Source organism: Phoxinus phoxinus, assembly GCF_949152265.1.
Source record: "Phoxinus phoxinus genome assembly, chromosome: 8".
Lineage (NCBI taxonomy): Eukaryota > Metazoa > Chordata > Actinopteri > Cypriniformes > Leuciscidae > Phoxinus > Phoxinus phoxinus.
The window spans coordinates 9,489,231-9,514,014 of record NC_136883.1 but is presented as its reverse complement, the minus strand read 5'-3'; the positions used below and the strand labels follow the sequence as shown (position 1 = coordinate 9,514,014).

The 24,784-nt window shown below is 41.3% G+C and overlaps 1 protein-coding gene across 1 annotated transcript; it reads right to left on the bottom strand.

The window, feature by feature from the left end:
* Window positions 1–10,847: 10,847 nt before the first annotated feature.
* LOC307002564 (tripartite motif-containing protein 16-like) lies at window positions 10,848–20,708 on the bottom strand. Its single transcript, XM_079620292.1, has 6 exons — window positions 20,044–20,708; window positions 17,716–17,811; window positions 17,345–17,578; window positions 16,990–17,137; window positions 16,809–16,856; window positions 10,848–12,551 (listed from the first exon to the last, which is right to left on the bottom strand). Exons 1-6 carry the CDS (start codon window positions 20,626–20,628, stop codon window positions 12,022–12,024), a joined length of 1,641 nt encoding a protein of 546 aa, XP_079476418.1. The 5' UTR covers window positions 20,629–20,708; the 3' UTR covers window positions 10,848–12,021.
* Window positions 20,709–24,784: the final 4,076 nt, after the last annotated feature.

Sequence of the window (24,784 nt, the reverse complement as noted above, 5' to 3'; positions counted from 1 at the left end):
TGAGCAACTTTATCATTTATCTCAAGGAAAGATGTCTACTCATGAATATGCCCTTCGCTTTCGCTCTCTAGCTGCAGCCAGTGGATGGAACGAGCGGTCCTTACTGACCACCTACCGGCTTGGTCTCACACCCCAACTCCGTCTGCAACTGGCCGCATTGGATGATAATATGGGGCTCGAAAAGTTCATTCAACAATCCATCAGATGCTCAGACCGGATACAATCTTATCAGTCCCATTCTAACGCTACTGCACTCCTCCGCCCGTCTGAAACCGCCAGCCCTCCAGAACCAGAACCCATGATTATCGATTCTGGTAAACTTACCGCTGCTGAGCGACAGAGGAGGCTGACCCGGGGTCTATGCATGTATTGTGGAGCCAGTGGGCATGTTCGGTTGAACTGTCCAATTCGTCCCATACGAACATCGGTGAGTGTTTTCTGTATTGAGGAAGAAAAGATGCATCCTCTCACTACTTGTGTCCAGTTAACCACCCAGACATCCTCTGTTTCAGCTCACGCTCTCGTCGACTCCGGGTCAGCAGGAAATTTCATCTCGGGGACCCTCTGTCGTCAGCTCCAGCTCCGTACCGAAGCCTCGTCAAATGTTTACCAGATCCAACCCATAACCAAGTTTATCACTGCACGCCCACGTATTCACCGGAAATGTGAACCCATTACACTTCAAGTCGGAGCACTACACCAAGAGGATATCCAGCTGCTGGTTCTGGAGGGGGCCAATGCGGATATTTTACTGGGGCGGCCGTGGCTGGTGAAGCATGATCCCATCATCTCTTGGGGCTCCGGGGAAGTGATGAAGTGGGGCAAGGACTGCTCACCAAGATGTTTTCCAGTTCTTCCACGTCCTGTTCTGAATCCTGTTCCAGTCTATGTCACATCAGTCGAAAGTCCACTCGAGAAACAGTCCACGAAGATTCCTGATATCTACTCATCTTTCCAAGACATCTTCTGCCCCAAGAGAGCTTCCCAGCTACCACCTCATCGGCCATGGGACTGCGCCATAGACCTGATTCATGATGCTCCTTTGCCCAGAGGTAAGATCTACCCGTTGTCACTTCCTGAGACCAAGGCCATGGAGGAGTACATTCAAGAAGCTCTCGACCAAGGGTACATTCGGCATTCTACATCTCCCGCAGCATCCAGCTTCTTCTTTGTGGCCAAGAAGGATGGAGGGCTGCGGCCATGCATTGATTACCGGACCCTGAACCAAGGTACCGTCAAATTCAAATATCCCCTTCCTCTCGTCCCTGCGGCTCTCGAACAACTCCGTTCAGCAAACATCTTCACGAAGTTGGACCTCCGCAGCGCTTACAACCTGGTGAGAATACGAGAAGGGGATGAATGGAAGACCGCTTTTGTGACCCCTACTGGCCACTATGAATATCTGGTTATGCCCTATGGTCTGGTCAACGCCCCTTCCGTGTTTCAAAACTTCATTCATGAGGTCCTCCGGGAGTTCTTGCATCGCTTCGTGGTCGTCTATATAGATGACATCCTCATCTACTCCCGGAGTGAAGTCGAACATCGCCACCATGTTGCGGAGGTCCTTCACACACTCAGAGCTCATCATCTCTTCCTGAAGGCCGAGAAATGTTCTTTTCATCTCCCATCAGTTCAGTTCCTAGGATACCTCATTGACCGTCAGGGGGTCCGCATGGATGAGAGGAAGGTCACAGCTGTAACCACCTGGCCAGAACCCACCACGATCAAAGAACTCCAGAGATTCCTTGGTTTTGCCAACTTTTACAGACGTTTCATACGAGGTTACAGCATCATCACCACTCCACTCACCAACTTGCTCAAAGGAAAACCGAAAAGTCTCCTCTGGACTCCTGAAGCGGCCGCAGCCTTCCAATCCCTCAAATCTGCCTTCACACAAGCACCCCTCCTGACGCATCCAGATCCTGAGCTTCCTTTCGTCGTGGAGGTGGACGCCTCGACTTCCGGAGTTGGAGCCGTCCTTTCTCAACTTCATGGGACACCTGAATTACTCCATCCATGTGCCTACTTCTCCCGGAAGCTCAGCCCGGCGGAGAGGAATTACGACATCGGCAACCGTGAACTCCTGGCCATCAAGCTTGCCCTGGAGGAGGAGTGGCGACATTGGCTGGAAGGTGCCATCCATCCATTCCAAGTTATCACTGACCATAAAAACCTCCAGTACCTCCGTGATGCAAAACGACTTTGTCCCCGTCAACCCAGATGGTCCTTATTCTTCTCAAGATTCCACTTCTCCATTACTTACCGTCCTGGTCCTAAGAATGTCCGTGCCGATGCTTTATCCAGATTGTATGATTCTCCAGAAACTCCCGAGACAACCACCAACATTATACCCGAAGATATCATCATCAGTCCCATCGAATGGTCTGCTCCTCCAGCCGTCGCCACTCCTAATCCACGACCTCCGCCGGGCTGCCCACCTAATCGTCAGTTCATCCCTAGGACACAACGGGTAGATCTCATTCACACCATTCATACCTCTCTGGGCACTGGACATCCCGGGGCCAACAACACTCTCTCGCTGCTATCCGAGCGCTTCTGGTGGCCAGGTATGGCAAGGGATGTGAAAAGGTATGTTCAAGGCTGTAAGGAGTGTGCCATGTCCAAAAGTCCCAGACATCTTCCTGCAGGGAAGCTCCATCCCTTGCCAATTCCTAACCGCCCCTGGTCACACCTAGGAGTTGACTTCATGACCGATCTACCGTCATCGGATGGAAACACCTGTATCTTCGTCATCGTAGATCGATTCTCTAAGTTCTGCAGACTATTACCATTAAGAGGTCTTCCCACTGCCCTGGAAACCGCCGAACTTCTCTTCAATCATGTCTTTCGATATTATGGGATCCCAGAAGACATTGTGTCAGACAGGGGACCCCAGTTCATTTCCCGAGTATGGAAATCGTTTTTCAAGCTCCTAGGTGTGACAGTCAGCCTCTCCTCTGGCTACCACCCTCAGACCAACGGCCAGACGGAGAGGAAGATCCAGGAAGTGGGGCGGTTCCTCAGGACCTTCTGCAACGGCCACCAGAACTCCTGGAACCAGTTTCTGGGCTGGGCGGAGTATGCCCAAAATTCACTGCGGCAACCCACGACAGGCCTCACACCATTCCAGTGTGTTCTCGGATTCCAACCTCCTCTATTTCCCTGGGATGGTGAACCATCTGAGGTCCCCGCAGTGGATTACTGGTTCCGGGAGAGCGAGAGAGTTTGGGACGAAGCTCACCATCATCTGCAGAGGGCAGTTCGCAGATCCAAAACAGTCGCTGACCGGAGGAGGATTTCAGGTCCAGTCTACGTTCCAGGAGACAAGGTTTGGCTATCAACTCGCGATATTCGTATGCGACTGCCCTCCAAAAAACGGAGTCCCAGGTTTGTTGGCCCCTTTACCATCCTGGAACAGGTCAATCCCGTCACTTTCAAACTCCAACTACCACCACAGTACAGAATTCATCCCACATTTCACGTCTCCTTACTCAAACCCTTTCACGAACCTCTTGTTCCCTCCACAGAACCTGGCCAAGAAGAGGAACCTCCTCCCCCTTTGATGCTGGAAGAAGGGTCCATCTACTCCGTTCGTGAAATCCTGCAGTCCCGACGTCGTGGTGGTCAACTGGAATATCTCGTCGATTGGGAAGGATACGGACCAGAGGAGAGATCATGGATCCCAAGAGTCGACATCCTAGATCTCACGCTCATGGAAGAGTTCCATTCCAGCCATCCTCAGTACCCTGGACCTCGTGGACGAGGAAGACCACCACGGCGCCGGAGACCCCGGCCCTCAGGAGCGGGCCCTGGGGAGGGGGGTAATGTCACGGATTGGCCAGGTTCTTCCACCACAATCACCCAGTGATCACAGTCACCTGAGTTCTAACGAGACACATCTGCACCCCATCAATCACTCTGCTTCATAAGCACACACCGCGCACCTCTCATTGTCCGGGCTCGTTCATACGAAGCGGACTCATAGTGCTTCTCTCTACGAGTGTCACTAACTAAACTTACCTGTGTTTGCTTACCAGTTCTCTGTGCTGATTCCAGTCTGTCCCAGTCTGTCCAGATCTTCTCTTCAGTGGAGTGCGAGCCGTAAGCCATTCAGTCCAGTCAAGTGGTGCGTGAGTGTGTGCCGTCAGCCTGTCAGCCTCTTCTAACGAAGTTTGAATCCACTCTGGAAATCTCCTCCCGCCGTTCCTGCTAAAGAAATCTCTATTATTCATTCATGGATTGCACTGAAGATTCTCCATATCTGAACTCTGATTCTCACCCATTACTGCACGTTGAGTTATCCTGATACTCTGCTGTTTAATTAAACTTTATAATCACTATTTACCTTGTTGTCCGTCTGCTTCCGTAACACTATGAGGCTAACGATATACTTTTTCTTCACAAAAAGAGTATACTTTTAGGTCGTAGTATAAGTAGGCGAATTGGGACCCAGCCAGAGTGTTTTAATGGTGCATGTACTTTTTAAATAACCATAACTTGCTCAATTTTCTACCGATTTTCAAACGGTTTGGTTTGTTATAAACGTCAGAGATGTAGTTATGACACTGCATACTTATGAATAATTATAATATTATATATTTCAACATGTTTAAGCAAGCACTCAGAATTATAGCCACGTTAATAACGTTTGTAAGAAACCAAACCGTTTGTAAATCCGTCAAGATTTCAGCGAGATAAGAGGATTTGTGTTCGTGCTGATCACTCACCTTACTTCAGATACCACAGAGCTCGTCAGAAAGCTTCCCAAGATGGCGAGAAGGTGTTGTGAGGTTTTGCGCTCGTGCACGGCTGCACACGAAGACGGAGCTGAAGAAGAAGCCGTGTCTTGGAATAAACATGATGGTATCCCCTCACCCTCATCCTCTTGGGGATTGACTCAGCCATGTTCAATTTATCTTGTTCATTGCGACTTAGCCCCTGAACTTTAACATCTTAATATTGGGTAAAAGTTAACTTAAAGCACTTAAATAAACACGTCTGGAAGCGTGCACTTTTGAGTGCCGATACCCCCAAGCGATTATAGCGCAGAACATGGAATTAAATGGACTCACCTATGATGATGATGGAGAGTTTACACTGCATTCTACCATCGCTATTACCGACATTAAAACCGAGCTGCGATCCATCACATGTCTCATGAATGACCTGATCCGCCGTCAGACTGAGCTTAACTTCCAGCTCCTCCGTCTGGAGAACCTCAATTTACGTGAGAAGACAGTCCCCTGTACTCCCCCTGGGGTATGTAACGCTACAGCTCGAGGACAGGTAACGGAGAAGAGAAAAAATCTCCCTTCCCCTCTATGATCCCTCGACCAAAGATGATGGGACACTGCAGCTGTTTAATCGGTTTGCCCCCATTGCCGGCCACGACCTCGAGGAAAGCCTGGAGACGGTTGCAACTCCAACATCTGAGGAAAGATCGCATTCAAGGCCCAGGAGACCGAGGAAACGTTCCTACTGCTTCATCAGTTCTCCGCATCGCGGATCTCCTGTCGGCGAGCCATATATATCCAGTGGCCCATGGAACAAGAGATCGCGGTTGTCGGCTCCGATGCCCTCGCCCCCGGACCCCTCTCCAACCGCTGCTGCACTACAGGGATCTCCATCGGTTGGTGAGTGTTTACCAACAGTTAGGTCTATGCGTCTGGCCGCATGTACTGCCTCTATCGCTTCAGCGCTGGGTTCCTCAAATGGCGATGCCGAGCCTACAGCTGCAGATACTAACACTAACGCTATTGCTAATGATAATTTGCATATGCTCATCTCACGTTACTCACCGGTAATCACGAATTACGGTGGAGAAGCCCCAGAAATCCTGTGTATTGGGGATTCTATTATTAGGTTCGTTAACCTTCCTAATGCCATAGTTTACAGTTTATCTGGCGGTAAAGTCAAAAATGTTATTGATTTCCTCCCACTACTATGTGAGTGTCATCCCTCTGTGCATACCGTGATCGTCCACGTGGGTACGTGTGACGTAATGACTAGACAATCAATGAAACTACAACAGGAATTTGAGTGTCTAACCTCTATCGTTGAAAACCTGTGCAAAATTTGTATTCTGTCGGGTCCTCTTCCAACGATTAGGCGTGGAAACGAACGTTTCAGTAGACTATTCAGCCTAGACCAATGGCTTAATAATTTTTGCACAGCGACAGGCCTGGCATATCTAAGTAACTTTGACACATTTTGGGCCAGACCACAACTACTCAGATTTGACGGGCTTCATCCTAATAGAAAAGGGTCTAGAAAATTAAGTTCCAATTTGACTAATTTTATTGTTGACAATCTTCCATCTAGATTTGATTGACTAGTTAGATGTCAAAATGTAGGTCCTTTATTCAGCCCACTTTCTCCATCTTTGACATTTTGCCCCCCATTCTTTGCTATGCAGTCCCAAATAAGCTCTCCTTCATCCAAAAATACCTCTATTTGCACACACAATTCCTACATAATCCCAGTCAGAATAAATAATAGATTATATAAGGAAAAGAAACTGCAAAACAATAATAAGAGACAATCAAACTTAGTTAACTTAATACCTATTCCCCGCCAATCACATTCTGTTCTAATAAATGATGCAGATGATTCTACTAACACACTAACAATAGCCCTACTGAATGTTAGGTCCTTAGTAGGAAAATCGTTTTTAATTAATGATCTTATTACTCAACACAAACTCGATTTTTTTGTTTTTAACTGAAACATGGTTGGATTATAATAACAATGCGGCTGTTCTCATTGAATCGGCCCCTCCCAACTTCAGTTTTGTGAGCGAGAATAGACTAAATAAAAGAGGAGGTGGAGTTGCTATTTTATATAAAAACTCATCAATGTACACAATTTTCATATGGAAGTTTTGCCTCATTTGAATATGTAGCTCTTTTGCTAAAGTCTTCCCCTCGAGCCATACTTCTAAATATCTATAGGCCACCTAGATACTGTGCAGTTTTCTATGATAATCTCTCTGAATTGCTGTCTGTGATTTGTATTGATTTTGACTTTGTGATTGTCACCGGTGATTTCAACATTCATGTTGACAACCTTGAGGACAGAGAGACCAAGGAACTCTATTGTGTCTTTGAGAACTATGGGCTGACTCAGCATGTGACAGAGCCCACGCACACTAAAGGTCACACTCTTGATTTGATTGTATCCAGAGGTTTAAATACTTCCAAGGTTGTAGTGACAGATGTTGCTCTATCTGACCATTTCTGTGTTTTCTTCAATGCTGTTATTTCTGTCTGTAACAGTGTTCAAACAAAGATAGTAAGAAAACGGTACATCACTGAAAGGACAAGTGAATTATTCACTCACCTTTTTTCCTCCACTCCCACCGTTTCTGGATCCTCGATCAATGAACTTGTGAAAAATTTAAACTGTAAAGTCACAAATGTTATTGATGAAATTGCACCTATTAGGGTTAAAGTTGTCTCTAGTAAAAAAAGATCTCCATGGAGAAATGACCCACTTGTAAGATCCAGAAAACGAGAGTGTCGAATAGCTGAACGCAAATGGCAAAAAACAAATCTTCAAGTGCATTTTGGTGCCTTTAAAGAGAGTCTTCGCATTTATAATCTGGAACTTAGAAATGCAAGGCGGTCTTTTTTCTCTGAAATCATCGCTAAAAACAATAACAATGCACGGGCTTTGTTCGCTACTGTTGATAGACTAACAAACCCCCCCGTAGCAGTAGCATCTGAACTATTATCCACCAAGGCCTGCAATGACTTTGCCACATTCTTCAGTAAAAAAATTCAGAGAATCAGACAATCAGTTAAAAAATCAGTTAGTGCCTCTCTATCATGTGCAGATTATGTACTATCAAATCACTCCGGTGAAATTAATTTCCATATGACAGAATTTCAAATAATTAACAAAAATGACTTGGAGAATATTATACAACATCTGAGCACTTCCTCCTGTAGTCTTGATATCCTGCCAACAGACTTCTTTAAAAATGTTTCAAACTGTTTGGTCTCTGACCTTTTACAGATTGTAAACATGTCTCTTCAAACAGGTATCTTTCCTCAGGCCCTAAAAACTGCAGTAATCAAGCCTCTCTTAAAAAAGAACAATCTAGATAAGTTAATAATGGATAACTATAGACCAATATCAAACCTTCCATTTTTAAGTAAAATAATTGAAAAAGTGGTTTTTCAACAACTAAACCTTTTTTTATCACTAAACAATATATTTGATGTCTTCCAGTCAGGTTTCCGACCACATTACAGCACTGAAACGGCTCTTGTTAAGGTTTTTAATGACATCCACCTAAACACAGACAATGGCAAAACTACAGTACTAGTGTTGCTGGATCTCAGTGCTGCTTTTGATACGGTCGACCACGACATTCTTTTAAACCGATTAGAAAACTGGATAGGCCTTTCTGGTTCAGTTTTAAAGTGGTTTGAATCCTACTTAAAAAATAGAAACTACTATGTGTCTATAGGTAGTTTTACATCTGAGCATTTAAGTATGACGTCTTGGGACCTCTGCTATTCAATATTTACATGCTTCCTCTGGCTAAAATTATGGAAAGCAACAATATTAGCTATCACAGTTATGCGGACGACACGCAACTCTACATAGCTTTGTCACACGGAGACTACAGGCCAGTAAAGGAATTGGCTAGGTGCATTGAAGAAATTAATTATTGGATGTGCCAGAATTTTTTTAAATTAAATGAGGATAAAACTGAGGTGATTGTTTTCGGTCCAAAAGATGAACGCCTAAAAGTCAGCACTCATCTCCAAACAACAACAAAGCTAAAAACAACTGACAAAGCCAGAAATCTTGGTGTAATTATGGATCCAGACCTGAATTTTAACAATCATGTTAAGGTTGTAATAAAGTCTGCCTATTACCACCTTAAAAATATAGCAAGGGTAAAAGGTTTTATGCGCCAACAGGATTTGGAAAAACTTGTCCATGCTTTTATTTTTAGTAGACTGAACTATTGTAATGGTGTTTTCACAGGCCTCCCGAAAAAATCTATTAGACAGTTGCAGCTGGTTCAGAATGCTGCTGCTCGGGTCCTCACAGGGACCAGGAGAATGGATCACATTACTCCGATTTTGAGATCCTTACACTGGCTTCCTGTGTTACAAAGAATTGATTTTAAAGTACTCCTGCTGGTTTACAAATCACTAAATGGCTCAGGTCCTAGCTATATTTCGGACTTAATTGTAAGCTACAAACCATCTAGACCTCTCAGATCATCTGGGACAGGTCTGCTTGCTGTCCCCAGAATTAGAACTAAAAAGGGGGAAGCAGCGTTTAGTTTTTATGCGCCACATATCTGGAATAAACTTCCTGATAACTGCAAGTTCGCAAAAACTCTCAGTTCTTTTAAATCAAGGTTGAAGACCCATCTTTTTAATGTTGCTTATTTTTAATTCATTCATTTATTCATTGTACTGTATTGTATATTGTATTATTTTATATATGTATTTAATCTGTTTTTAAATGTTGCTTTTATATTTTTTTTGCACCTTGTAAAGCACCTTGAATTGCACTACTGCTGAAACGTGCTATATAAATAAAACTGCCTTGCCTTGCCTTGCCTAAATCATCGTACACGGATACACTGTTTTGTTGTATGCACAGATTTTGAGGGTCACTTATAGAAAGAGGTTTTCTTGTCTTTCTTTCGTGGCATTTTTTATTTTATAACACATTTCAGCATACAAACACATTTGCAACTCTTGTAAATGTTTTCTTTAGCGGTAACACTTTACAATAACAGTACATGAATAATCATTATATCAAAGATCAAATATTAAACAATGGATCCCTTTTCATAATTTTGATACATGGTATAGGCCGGGTATTACCTGTAACTACTAGTGTAAACTATTCATCACTTTTAAATTTGTTACACATCATTCGTAGATCTTTCTTACATGTTACAAATAATCTGTACGTGTATTCAAGGCATTTACAACACTTTCTGCACCCTCTAATTGCTACATACAAATTTTTTTTACATATAATTTATTAAACATCTATGAAACGCATAGTCATGTTTTGTAAATGATTGGTTAATCATTAAATAATCAATTGTAAATTACTTATAACTGAATCTATAAAAAAAACATACATAAAATAATTAACATATCACTTATGAATTCTTTATGAACGCATAGTCATGTTTCGTAAATAATTAGTTAATAATTTACTAATCACTTGGTTAATTACTTGTAACGGAATTTACAAAACATACATAAGATGTTAGTCACTTGCTAATCATTTATGAATGTTTTGTAAATGATTAGTTCATCATTAACTAATGACTTTAAACTGAACGTTATTATAAAGTGTTACCGTTAAGGGACAAAACTCAACTCTATATCATTCATCAAGGACTTCAATTTATTCATCAGAGGAACTTTCATAACCCAAAAAGAAGCATCTACATTACCAAGTAGTGATTGATGCACTCATGAAAGTGAACAGAGATATTGATTTCTATGCATTTACTTATTTTTTCAAATGTGAAAAGAACACTTACTGGTGTTTTTATTCAACACATTTTACAATAAATATTTGCATGCTTACTTTCTCCCTTTCTGTCATTAATTAAAGTTTGTAATTGATTAAAGTTTGTATTTTGAGCATTTTCTTTCTCTTTGATCATCTATCTTTTATTCTGACTGCTAATACTCTATTAACACTGTTTTAAGTAATGTCATGATGACATGACATTGCATTCTGTGCTACATATGTGCTCATGATAGAGAAATTTTGGACTGAGAGGGAACATTAACTTTCTAAAACACTAAAAAAAAGTACTGGAGTAAAATAGAAATATCACAAGTAATGTTATCCATAGATATTTATTTGAAATAATCCAGCATATCCCACAAAAAGTATTTAAGAACAATCATCTATTTAAATCAATTTTAAAACTAATAGTAATAATTTTTTTTTTCATTTTAATAGTATTACTCTTAGTGTATTACAGCAGTTATCCAAACAAAAGTCAAAAACACTTGTAAAAAATTATTGAAAATAAAAGCTGATCTAAGAATAAAAAGTATCATTGTGCTTTATTGCTTTGTGAAACAAGAACAACATATCTCTAAATTGTCAATATTTTATTCAGAATAATTCAATTCAGAATTATAACAATTGTTTCAAACCTAAATTATTATTATTATTATTATTATTATTATCATGAAAACACACAAACCTGCATTTCCTAATTTTTCTCCCATATATCCACCAAGTTGATTTTCAGTTTAAAATATATTGTTACATTACACTATTATTGCATTTCACTTTTGTCTGTCTCCCTAGGACTTTTATTTTGAAATATATTTTCCTGTTGTTTCCAAGTTCACATTTCCTTTGTTCATTTCCTGTTTCTCTTGGTTTCCAGCACACATTAGTTATATTTTTGAGTACATAACCTAAACCCTACATACAAACCTAAACACTTATAAACAATAAAAAACAAGTCAATAAAAAAAACTGTCAATATTACCTACAAAAAAATTGGAATATTCTGATCATCGCCCCAGCTGTCGTAACGCTAAAATCTGGCATTCATTCAAAAACGGTCACCTGAACTGTTAAACAGCTCTGTTGTGAAATGCCATTGGCTTTGGCTAAAAATTAATTGGCATTGGCCATTGGCTTTGACTAAAATATTTTGAAAGAAATGTGACTGTTCAGAGAGGAGTAGGGTAGTTTTAGGACAACTAACATACCTACAATATTATACAAACAATAATATTTACTACTTTTTTCAGATACAGGCGAAACACAGCAGTAGCAGTGTTTTGCAATACAACATCAACACAATAAGGACATTGTACTATGATTTTTTCTATGCAAATACCTAAATACATCTAATATAAAGTATGACAAAGATTACTTTTGTTGTCTGTATAGTGACGTACAGAGTGACAAATGCCACTATTGGACATCTTAGGAGAGAGAACAGGTTGATACTGTTACTGTATGGCAGGACTACTGATACAATGTCCCTGTATTCTATAATGTTAAATCACAGAGTTTTACTGTTGATCCATTGTACAGCCTAAACCCAACATAGAGAGGATGAGTGAATGTGCCCTGAACTCTGCAGATAAGGGTCATTGTGTCAGAGACGCCATAGAAGGACAGAGTTCCTGCATTGCAATCCACATACACTCCTATTCTAGAGCAGATGGAGGCTGCAGGGATGTCAGTCTCCAAATCATTGTGCCTGAATGAGTATTTGGAGGGAGAGCAGAACAAACTCCAGGAATGATCATTATATCCAAACAAACACTTAGTATTCGTTCCCTTCCGGCTAATTTGCTTATATGATACTGATATACCCACATCACCATTCCACTCCAGCTCCCAGTAACAACGTTCACACACTCTTTCTCCACACATCACCTGATAATAAACATCAAATTTGTATGGATGATCAGGATACCGCTGGACTGTGTCAGTGTAAGTAGCCACTCTGTTCCTCTCCGACAGACGAATGTGTTTATTCGCTGTGTTTGGATCAAGTGTGAATTGATGAGCATCTGATGAAGATAAAATGTATCAGTGATCGGTCAACATGTAAATATTAAAGTTTTTTCAAAAATAATATTTGAATTTAACTGAAATATTTCTAATAATGAACATTACTATAACAGAAATTACTACTACAGTTTGAATCATGGAATATACCGGCCCACTTGATCATGATTAGGGGCCAAGCACTGAAGGTGTGTAGGTTCTTATTATTATTCGTCCTTCTTCTTCCACTTTTGGAAGCCCAAAGAACCGCATGTGGAAAATGTATCATACAGATAGAGGACAGACTGAACATAACCTGCAGCAATTTTGGAGTCTCTAGCTCAATCCCTTCTAGCGCCACCAACTGTCCAAAGTTGCACTCATGTTTATGCTAATTACTTTTTTTTTTCTTTTTTTATAATATATATATTTTTTTATTCATTTTTTCATATTAAGACGAAACTTAGTACCTGCCATCTCAAGCCTAACTTGAGGGTACATGCACAGTTTCGGCACAGTGTCAAAAAAATCTTGTATATTCTGAACGGTCTGCCTAAAAATCCTAAAACTGGTCTCTTGTGATTCAGTGCAGCATACTGAATGGGCATCAAATAATATCCAATGTTCCTATACCAGCCATTTTGGGCATCGGCCATTTTGTAATAAAAGGCTTTTCACTCTGTGAGTTTCTCGTGAGTTTCTCGTCTTTCTACTACTTCTAAGCTGCATGGAGGATTCGCTAGAGCCCGCCGCAGGCCGTGGAATTCAGCCTGCTGCGATGTACAAGCCTGAGCTTGTAATGAGGATGGCACGAGACATCACCCCTGGAGCCTTAACCACACAGAGAGTCTGACCAGGTGCATGAGCAGGCAAGACCATGCATCGCCAAGGGAGTGTTGGTGGATTTCAAGGGCTTGAAGGGAAACCCCGCCCAAAACCCTGCCACTGTGGATGAGTATAGCCTGGCCTGTGGACACTGTTTGGAACTTTTTGAGGTGGTAATTCCACTGGCTGCATCCGAAATCGCTTACTTTCTCGAGTAGGTACTTATTTTGAATAAGTAATTACTTCACAACTGTTAAAAAGTATGTTCTATATAGGATGAGTGTGTGTAAAGTTTATGTAATGCGGACATACTACATTCGTCATGTTGACGTTGTCATTATCATGTGACAGCGTCAGTTATGTCACTGCCTTTCACAAATCCTCTCCCGTGGCCTCATGGGATTGTAAAGTGTCCATCGCATGCAAGTTTCAGAATCTCGCCAAATGAAGTAGGTTATCCGAGTACTTTTTGCATTCTCTCAGTACTGTGAATTCAGACAAACTTCTTTTGTCCTGCCCAGCCTCCCTCTCTCGCCCAAATCAGCCAGTTCCTCAGCCCTGTTTCGGCTGGTTCCCTTCAGCCCCTCTCCATCTCCTCCTACAGATCTCTGCAAGGATCTGCCTCGGATCTTCAGGTTACCAGCTCTGCCTAGTCTAGAGGATCCTTAATGTAAAATATGGAGGCTCCGCCTCCATATTCTAAACCCATCGTTCCTCTGACTGTCGACCTATCGGGTCCACCTTGGCTCCTCTCTCCCTCAGCTCCACCAAAAACCATTGTCTCTGCGGCTCCATCGGGCTCCCTCATCCCTCCGGCTCCACCTTGGTCGAACGTCGTCTTGCCTGCGCCTTCGGCTCCATCTGGCTCCGGCTTGATCCTCGGTTCCCGCCGGCTTTGCCTCTGTCCTCTGGCTCCCTGGCTCTGCCTTGGACGTTCGTCACCATGGCTCCGCCTCGGTCTCCAGTGTCATCAATGTTGCGTTGGTTCTTTGACTTGTCAGCTCCACCTGGAACTCCAACTCAGATGGCTCCATCTCTGTCCATCGTCCCCCTGGTGTCGACAACCAAACCTTCACTATGACTCCTCCCTTGCCTCTGCCTTGGGGCCTCGTCCTGGCTGGACTCTGGATTAACACCTGGCTCCTTCCACCGTCCTCTCCCCCATGGATTGTTTTGCTGGCAGTAGTTCTGTTACGCCCCTCTCCAGCTCTATGTCCACCACCAGAGCCCCCTCCCTCAGTTGGGCTCTTTATGGCGTGAGGATTCGCCTTCCGGGAGGGGGAGCTAATGTCACATGTATGTTTTGCGCCTTTGTGTCAGCCTGAGTTCTAGTTTGTCTCATTGGTTACGAATCAGTTAATCATTCTGTGCAAGTGTTTTGTGTTATGTTAACAATTACTCCCTGGATTTAAGCCCTGTGTTTCCTGAGTTCTTTTACCCTAAAAACGGAAAAGTTTTTTTCTTTGTACAGATGACAATGTTATCAAAACGATCCCTGTTCACACGGATCTGCAGAAACGACTAAAAACACTGTATTATGCATGCCAGGCCAGTAGTTAGCGATGTCACTTTGAATACGCGCTTGGGCACATACACATTCTTATGCCTATAGACTAAAAACGTAATACGCATGTGTTTGTCGTTCTCGTTTTCACAGTTTTGCGTTTATGTACTTTAGACCAGTGGTTCTCAACCTTTTCTGGGCCAGCGCAACCTATTCAACATCCAGGTCCCTGATGTCAAAATGTTAATGTTAAAATTAGTTCAAAATGAAAAGCTCCAACCCATATTCAGTGTGCAAATAAAACCTCAGAACCTCTTTTAGTTGTGTCTCTCTACATTACACTACTACATAATAATAGTTATAATATTAATCCCATGACAGTAATAGCCATATATTGTAAAACAAATGCACTGAAAACTAAAGGACGGTCATTAAAGCGGTAATGTTTGCCCTTAGGTTTTATTACGCATTTAGGAGAGTATTGCAAGAAGCTGCTTACATTAACCTTACTTTCGAAAAAAAAAAAAAAAATACAGTCATGATTTTTCATGAAAAATTATGTTCGAATTGTAGCCCTAAAATACCTTGATATCAGCTTGTTTTCATCAATGGTATAATTAATGTAATAATTAATATAATTATGTGTTCATAATCAGTAAAACAAGAATAAACACATGAACAAATTAAATTATTATTGTATTATTCATTATTTTCAACTATCTTGAAACTATCCAAGCAGCGTTTTGCGCTCAGATGTGATTGCGGAATTAATACATTACCAAAATGTGATTACAGAATATATTTAAATTATCCATCAAATTGTAATTTTCTCCTTACTGTCTTGCGAGTTAACAATTATGCCTGACCAGTAAATGACTTGGTGAACAAAGAAAACATTTTGGCATTAGGGATTGGCATTAGTTAGTCTTGCCTAAAAATATAAAAGTTGTACCTTATAAATATAATTTAGTTTAATTCATTTAAAAATTCGGCGCAGGAGTGAATGGGAACATGATTTATTGAAAATATTTGAAAATATATAAGTGTTTCTTAAGTCAATACGTTTTAATGGCTTGTCAACTTTCCATTCCTTCGCTGCGTGATTAGTCAGCGCTGGATTCTAGTCAGTGCTTGAAAATAATAGAGTCGTTGCAAAAGAAACGGTGCACTCTGAAACCCGTATTAAAAGTTTTCGTTTTTAGGCCCCCAATACACCGCTGTCGAATGAACGGCCAAAATGCATAAAAAGTTTTCCATTTTTAGTTGAAAACGGTCTCATGTAAACAGCCATGAGTGTTCAGTGTAGGCTAGTCTTTTTATGGTTGTGTTAACTCCCCGTGATCTCCAATTACTTTCCGTGTAGGATTATGCTATATTATTAAAGACTGCTTTCTACCACAAACAGCTATGACAGGCATATTGACACCAAACTTTGTATGTGTCACTTGTAAAGCCGCCACCTTTTGGTCAAAAGTTGTAAGTAATGTAATCATATTACTAGTGATTGTATTTAGGATTTTTCATTCATTTGGACTAGAATCATCTAAAAATGTCTTGAATTACACATTTTTGTAGTTAGTGCTTGGCCCCGTTAATTGTTGCTTGCAGCTATATTTATATATTGTGATTTGCTGTAAAATTGTTTGGTTTTCTTGTTTAGCTTGCATGTACTTTTATAAACTCCTCCTGAGGCTCCTGTATACTGGAAAGGTGCTATATCATTTTCAATTCTGACCATGTGATCTTAACATGGATGCCACCATGAGGATGGACCTTATGTAGAATAAAACAGTATTTTGATGTTGTTGTTTATGAATAAACAACATTTGTATTGAGTGAGTGGAGAAATATCTGATTATGAATAATGTAAAGACACATTTTTCATGATTTTTCAAATTAAGTATACATGCATGCTCAGTGTATATTTTTACTTGTTTTCTTTGCAACTTACATTGTAGGAAGTCCTTTCTGGTCCTTAGAACAATGTTGATGTGTTTAACTATAAAATCAACATAAACAGGCAATTATTAAGGAAAGAGGAAATTATCTACTGTACAGTATTCAGTGTGTGTCGATGTATTCTAAGATTTTCAAATGATACTAGATTATGTAATTGAATGTGCTTTGCCTACCAGAAATCTTTTGGATTTCTTCTTTACAGAAATGCTCAATTTTCTCTCTCAGCTGACAGAGAGATTGTCTTATATCATTACTAGAGAGAGGTGAAGTGACAGTAATTCTCTCTGTAGGTTCAAGAGGTGCAGATAGATACTGAAACCCCTACAAAAAGACAGGAAAAAATAGTTAGAACCTGCTTCCCACAAATCTACTACAGTCAAATACATACCTTTGCTAAATTATCTTCAGTGACTTGCCTTTAGCAAACTAATCTAGCAATTTGAATAAAACTTTATTTCACTTTAATTGAGAGCCAGTAAATGATGTAAAATCACAACACTGAAATATTATTTTCTACATTTCTACTACCTGAAGGAATTGGATGTGATCGTCTGTGAGTGAAAGCTGCTTTAACTCAGCATGTCTCCTCCTCATATCAGCAATCTCTTGCTCCATTCGCTGCAAGAGTCCTTCAGCTTGACTAACTGTAGCCTTTTCCTGATCTCTGATCAGCCTTGTCAACTCAGAGCGGTTTTTCTTAATAGAGCGGATGAGCTCATTAAAGACACTCTCGATGTCCTTCACTGCTGCCTGTGCAGAGCGCTGTTAGGACACACATTACAATCATCATGTGATCCACATGGGCTTCAGTGGGACTGCAATGTCTTCAGATCTGAAGGAGAGTCTAAACAGTATGTCTTTTAATCAAGCAGTGCTGTTTGTCTCCTCTCGATACTCACCTTATGACACTCAACAGCCTCTTTCAGCTCCTGAATGTCTTTTTCTCGCTCCTGGATTCTCTGCTGGTATTTTATCTGTGTTTTTTTCAAGTTTCTCTATTAAACACAGAAGTAAGAAATAAACATGAAAATATTTGATAAAAATAAATACAAAATCATCATGTAAAATGTTGTATGAATATTATTGCTGTTTTTGCCAGAGGCACGAGACACGAGCACAACTGTCAAATACAGTACCATGTGGATATTGCAAAAGTCAATTGCAATTCTTGTGAGTGCAGTGTGCAAAAAGGTGTCTGTAAGCAGTGACTGGTGTAACCCTGTTGAAATGATATTCATTAATATAAATACAAGTTTGAATAAATTATGTCATAGTTTAATAAATATAATTTAAGGTTAAAAAGTTACGATTCAATGACCAGCAATGAAGGTATGATTTTGCTCAATGAGAGAAATGCATATTGGGTAATGTTCATGTTTTACAGCATTTAAAATGTTTAATATTTGTTGTGTAATAATATATGTGAAAATGCTTTAAAGATGCCTGTAAGAATAGGAAGAAAGAGTTACACAAATGTTTTGTGAATTAATTTTATTTCTGAAAGTTTTGTGTAGCCAATCACAGTAAGGTCAAAGGACAAGGAAGTAAAAAGAGAGAGTTGAAGAAGTGAGAGAGCGACGCGTATTGGTTTGCGGAGAAACACGGTTAATTTTAATGTAATGCACCAGTTTTAGTGAAAGTGTTCAACAAGGACTCTTATACGATACATTAATGGTGATAATTCTGTCTTTGTGAGTGGCCTACTCCGCACACGCAGACTGAAATAAGTTTAAGTTAGCCGCAGATTTAGTGGCTAGTGTTTTATTCTAACCTTTATACTTCTTTTAGTGATGACCCTGACTCTTCTGCATCTTGATTTACCTTTGCCCGTTGGATTCAGTTTCTGAATATTTGTCTGAACCGATTACTCTTCAGGAGCTGAATTGTTTTTTTGTAAATTGTGAGAACTGTAAATGAAACGCATCATAAGAAGTCATGTTTAGCTTAATGATTAGCAGACAAGAATGTGTAAGAATGTGTGATGAAGGCTACTGTAGGTGAGAAATATTTAGAGTTGCATAATAATGAAAGAAAGCATATTCACATGTGAAATGCTGTTATGCTTATAGAGATAAATGCATCCAGTGAATGTTTTCTTATGTAAATTTGTCATGAAAAAATGTGTTTCTGTTATATAGGCTACTTGTCTCTTTAGCTCCACCTGCACATGCTTTATTTTTTACATAACTTTGTGTTACACTGCCCAAACACTACACGATTAGAGCCCTGGATTTTCCACATTCACTAGGTTTGAATGGTCAAAAACATGATTTGAGAGAAGCACAGATGCATCGCTCTACTCAGAGAGATATTTAGTATGTTAAACATCTAGGCCTGTCTGTGATCCAAGTCCTGTGAAAAGAGTTTGCCCATACGGAAATGTAATATATGACATATATGTCCCTATATCGCTAGTGACGCCGTCATATATGCTAAATATAAGACAATATATTGCTATCACATATATACATATCTATATTGATATCGGTTTTTAACATATATAAATTTGCCATATTAAATTAGTATATTGACAAATTAATATGATGTATATGATTATTATTTATATAATACTGTATGTTTTGACCATATATGTCACCGATATGTTTAATTTATATATGCCAAACTATTTACTATTTAACTATTTATTTCAAGTCTACAGATCAAGTCTACATATCCACATTTCATTTCAATTTCTCTCATTTTCGAATCTTTTATAAATAAAATGTATTATTTATTATTAATTTACCTCTTCTTGACCAGCTCATAAAAACAAAACAAATACTACACAAATTATATTTGAAAACCGATAATTATATATGTGACATGTATGTAAAAAAAACACTATTATACATACAGAAAATATATGGGCTGATTTTATATGTCAATTGTTCCATTTTCTAATAGGTTTTATATATGGGCATATATATTTTATATATGTGGATATATTTCATATATGTATATTTCATATATGTACATATATTACATTTCCGTATGGGCACTGGATGACAACTCTGTTGATGTGAAAAGAACAAAAGTCAAGTAGTGTATGGGCAACAGCACGACTAAAGGTCACAAAACATGAACTGTTCAAAGCCCAATAGTTAGACAATAAAGATAGACCGAAAAACAGACAGACAGATCATCCCACTAATTATATCAGTAGTAGCCTATGTCATGGAGATGCAAACAATGCTTTTTCCCATTAATGCACCAATTTGTGTTCTTACCTCTTTCTCTGTTCTCTCTGCTGCTGTTGGTACAGTGTCATGATTTTTATGTTTATCCATCGTACACAATGTACAAATACAGTGCTGGTCAGTGCGACAGAAAACCTCAAGAAGTCTGCCATGTTGAGAGCAGATCATCTCCTGGAGTTGTCCAGTGGCATCCATCAAATAATGTCTCTTACCTATGAAAAAAGTCTCATGCTGTTCAAGGTGGTTTTGACAGTAAGAGTTCAGACACACCAGACAGGACTTGACGGCTTTGTGTTTTCTTCCAGTACAGACGTCACACTCCACATCTCCAAGTTCAGTGTCAACAGAAACTGCAGCTTGTAGTTTAGTCTTCTTCAGTTTCTCTACCACTTCAGCCATCATGGTGTTTTTATTTAAAGCAGGTCTTGGAGTGAAGGTCTGTCTGCACTGTGGGCAGATGTGGTCTCTCTTCTGATCCTGATGATTCCAGCAGTCCGCAATACATGATTTACAGTAATTGTGTCCACAGGGAATGGTCACTGGATCCTTCAGGAGATCCAGACACACTGGACAGATGAACTGTTCCCGAGTCCATAAAACACTGGCTTCTGCCATATTATAGCATGTGAACACAGAGACAGAAGCAAACAGAAGCACACACAACAGCTCAACAACCTTTTTTGATAAGTTTCGGTTTCACTGAAATGGTTTCCTGGTTAGTTGCATGTGTGCAAAAGGGTGTGTCTGTAAGCTATGACTCACCTGTTATGTAGTGCACATTCGCATTATTGTCCTCACACAGAAAACATTACCAGTATACCATTGTAAAAATATTTACGGAATACATATGTATTTGCAGGACTGTTATTTTAGTATAATTGAAATACCTTACTTTACTTTTCGCCCAAGTTATATATATATATTTTTTAAAAGGGCATGGTTGAGTGGGTGTCTTTCCAAAACTCCTTTAGGCATCCAGTTGTTGCTAGATCAGCTTTAGACATGCTTAGACATGTCTTGTAATACTTGGTAGCTCAAATGCAGCGGTTTGTTGTTAGATTACTGGATGGCATTCAGATAGAGCTAGATAGAGCCAGACTGACTTCTAAGCAGCTTTGTAATACTGGCTTACTCTTGAGGCAGCCTGTTGAGTTTAAGATACCTACAAGACAGCTGAGGTGATGTTTTAACACTGGGTAACTTAAAGGCAGCCATTTGTTGCTAGATAACTGGAAGGCATCAGGATAGAGCTAGGTACAGACAGACTGAATTCCAACTAGCTTTGGCTTACTCTTGAGGCAGCCTGTTGAGTTTTAGATAACTCCAAGGCAGCTGAGGTGATGTTTTAACACTGGGTAACTCAAAGGCAGCCATTTGTTGCTAGATATATAGCGAGTATTACAAAGCTGCTTAGAAGTCAGTCTGGCTTTATCTAGCTCGCTATGTGGATGCCTTCCAGTTATCTAACAACAAACCGCTGCCTTTGAGCTACCAAGTATTACAAAGACATTGTCTGCATTGCCTTCCAGTTATCTACAATTCAAGCCTCTGCCTCAGAGGTAACCAGCCTGACAAAGCTAGTTGGAATTTAGTCTGTCTGTACCTAGCTCTATCATGGATGCCTATCCATACCAAAATGAATCAACCCCTATCTAGTCACTTCCAGCTATTCATCTACAACTTTTTTTTTTTTTTTTACTTTCAAGGGCCAGCAAAACGGTCAAGAATCCAAATATTTCATAGATCACCTCTGGTGACCACTCCACTGCAGTGGTCCTCCAGCCCCCATCCCCTTTCTCCAAGGACACCCCAGGACCGTCTAGTCACCTGCTCCAAGACCACTGTGAAGATCCCCAGGTTGCACAAGACCTCGAACTACATCCTCAGGTTGCACAAGACCCCAAACCAGATCCCCAGGACGCACAAGACCCCGAACCAGATCCCCAGGACGCACAAGACCCCGAACCAGATCCCCAGGACGCACAAGACCCCGAACCAGAACCCCAGGGCGCACAATACATCGAACTACATCTCCAGGTTGCACAAGACCCCGAACCAGAACCCCAGGGCACACAATACATCGAACTACATCCCCAGGACGCACAAGACCCCGAACCAGATCCCCAGGACGCACAAGACCCCGAACCAGATCCCCAGGACGCACAAGACCCCGAACCAGAACCCCAGGGCGCACAATACATCGAACTACATCTCCAGGTTGCACAAGACCCCGAACCAGAACCCCAGGGCGCACAATACATCGAACTTCATCTCTAGGTTGCACAAGACCCTGAACTAGATCCCCAGGGCGCACAAGACCCTGAAGAGGTCTTTTCAAGAGGAAAACAGGCTTTTCGGTGTGTGCCAAGCCTCCTAAAGGTGTGCTCTGGTCACCGTGCACACAGGTAAGAGTTATGTTTCAGAGATAAACATTTAGGCTTAATATGTTTCTTCTTAGCAGCAGAAAAATACCAAGTATTACAAAGACATTGTCTGCATTGCCTTCCAGTTATCTACAATTCAAGCCTCTGCCTCAGAGGTAACCAGCCTGACAAAGCTAGTTGGAATTTAGTCTGTCTGTACCTAGCTCTATCATGGATGCCTATCCATACCAAAATGAATCAACCCCTATCTAGTCACTTCCAGCTATTCATTTTTTTTTTTTTTTTTTACTTTCAAGGTCCAGCAAAACAGTCAAGAATCCAAATATTTCATAGATCCCCTCTGGTGACCACTCCACTGCAGTGGTCCTCCAGCCCACATCCCCTTTCTCCAAGGACACCCCAGGACCGTCTAGTCACCTGCTCCAAGACCACCGTGAAGATCCCCAGGTTGCACAAGACCTCGAACTACATCCTCAGGTTGCACAAGACCCCGGACCAGATCCCCAGGACGCACAAGACCCCGAACCAGATCCCCAGGACGCACAAGACCCCGAACCAGATCCCCAGGACGCACAAGACCCCCGAACCAGAACCCCAGGGCGCACAATACATCAAACTACATCTCCAGGTTGCACAAGACCCCGAACCAGAACCCCAGGATGCACAATACATCGAACTACATCTCCAGGTTGCACAAGACCCTGAACCAGAACCCCAGGGCGCACAATACATCAAACTACATCTCCAGGTTGCACAAGACCCCGAACCAGAACCCCAGGATGCACAATACATCGAACTACATCTCCAGGTTGCACAAGACCCCGAACCAGAACCCCAGGGCACACAATACATCGAACTACATCTCCAGGTTGCACAAGACCCCGAACCAGAACCCCAGGGCACAAGACCCTGAACCAGATCCCCAGGACCCACAAGACCCCGAACCAGATCCCCAGGACGCACAAGACCCCGAACCAGATCCCCTGGACGCACAAGACCCCGAACCAGAACCCCAGGGCGCACAATACATCGAACTACATCTCCAGGTTGCACAAGACCCCGAACCAGAACCCCAGGGCACACAATACATCGAACTACATCTCCAGGTTGCACAAGACCCTGAACTAGATCCCCAGGGCGCACAATACATCGAACTTCATCTCCAGGTTGCACAAGACCCTGAAATGGATGCTTAGCATAAAGTTCTGCCGGGAAGACTTAATTGTTACGTCACTTTACCTTTATCTATCTATCCAATCACATTCCAATACTCGTGGTATAAAAGATTGGTCACTTACTCTTGTCTGAGTTCGCAGATGCTGACGCGCCAATTCCTCACCTGCGTCTCGATTCCAATCATTTCAACACAAAATCTTATTGTTGATTTTACCAACTCTGACGGCGCGCGAGACACGCGCGTAGGAAACCAGCGCGTGTAGGAAACCAGCGCGTGTAGGAAACCAGCGCGTGTAGGAAACCAGCGCGTGTAGGAAACCAGCGCGTGTAGGAAACCTTTTAAATAATCTCATGACAGACGATCTTCTAACATGGTTTTCAGTTCAAGTTCAAATTTCACTTTCAATGCTTTCAAGACAGTTCTCACGTTTGCGCTTCCAGCAGCCACGTTAACATGTACTCTCTTATGATCAAACATTCAAACTTCATTCAGGTAAGTATATTAATTTGGCTTTTCTGCTGCTTCCTTCACCAGCGGTAGAGTTCATTCGCGACTGTGGTGACGTGGCAGTTTTCTTAACTGCAGATATAGATTGCAGTCTTCAACGCAACATACCGTAACGCTTTTCAGTAGGGCTGGATAGCTCGCTGAATGGTTGTAGCATGCGTAAGCAAGACAGGCAGCGCAGTGTTAAAGGTCCCATGACATGAAATTTTCACTTTTTGAGGATTTTTAACATTAATATGAGTTCCCCTAGCCTTTATATGGTCCCCAAATTTCTAGAAATTTCAATCGGTGTAAATCGAGCTTTTGCTATCTTTCTCTGCCTTTGAGAAAGTGGAAGCTCAATCGGGCTGATCTTGAATCTCCTCCGTATGACGTCATACGGAGGAAATGTTACCTCCCCTTTCTCTGCTTTGCACGCCCAGAGAATATTTCCCGCATGAGAAAATGAGCTAGGAAGTAGGAACGCGTGCGCGCGACTTTAGTTTGTCCACGGGAGATATCATGGCTTTTGAGCGAGTGAAGCATAATAATTGCTCAATAATTGGATGTACAAATGAACACCGAAGCCTTTTTTTAGTTCCTTCATCCAAGCCCCAGAAGAACCAGTGGATTCATTTAATTTTCTCTGGAAATGCGCCGACACAACTCCCCAAAGTTTTGCATGTCTGCGGCAAACATTTCACCGACGACTGTTTCCTCAACT

What these genes read in the sequence shown, in the direction of transcription:
- LOC307002564 (XM_079620292.1), bottom strand. Translation starts at nt 20,628, where the DNA reads ATGGCAGAAGCCAGTGTTTTATGGACTCGGGAACAGTTCATCTGTCCA. An exon ending in CAGAGAGAACAGAGAAAGAG is followed by an intron (nt 17,812 to 20,043) that starts GTAAGAACACAA and finishes TGTGTTTAATAG; the next exon opens with AGAAACTTGAAAAAAACACA. An exon ending in AGAAATCCAAAAGATTTCTG is followed by an intron (nt 16,857 to 16,989) that starts GTAGGCAAAGCA and finishes TTGATTTTATAG; the next exon opens with TTAAACACATCAACATTGTT.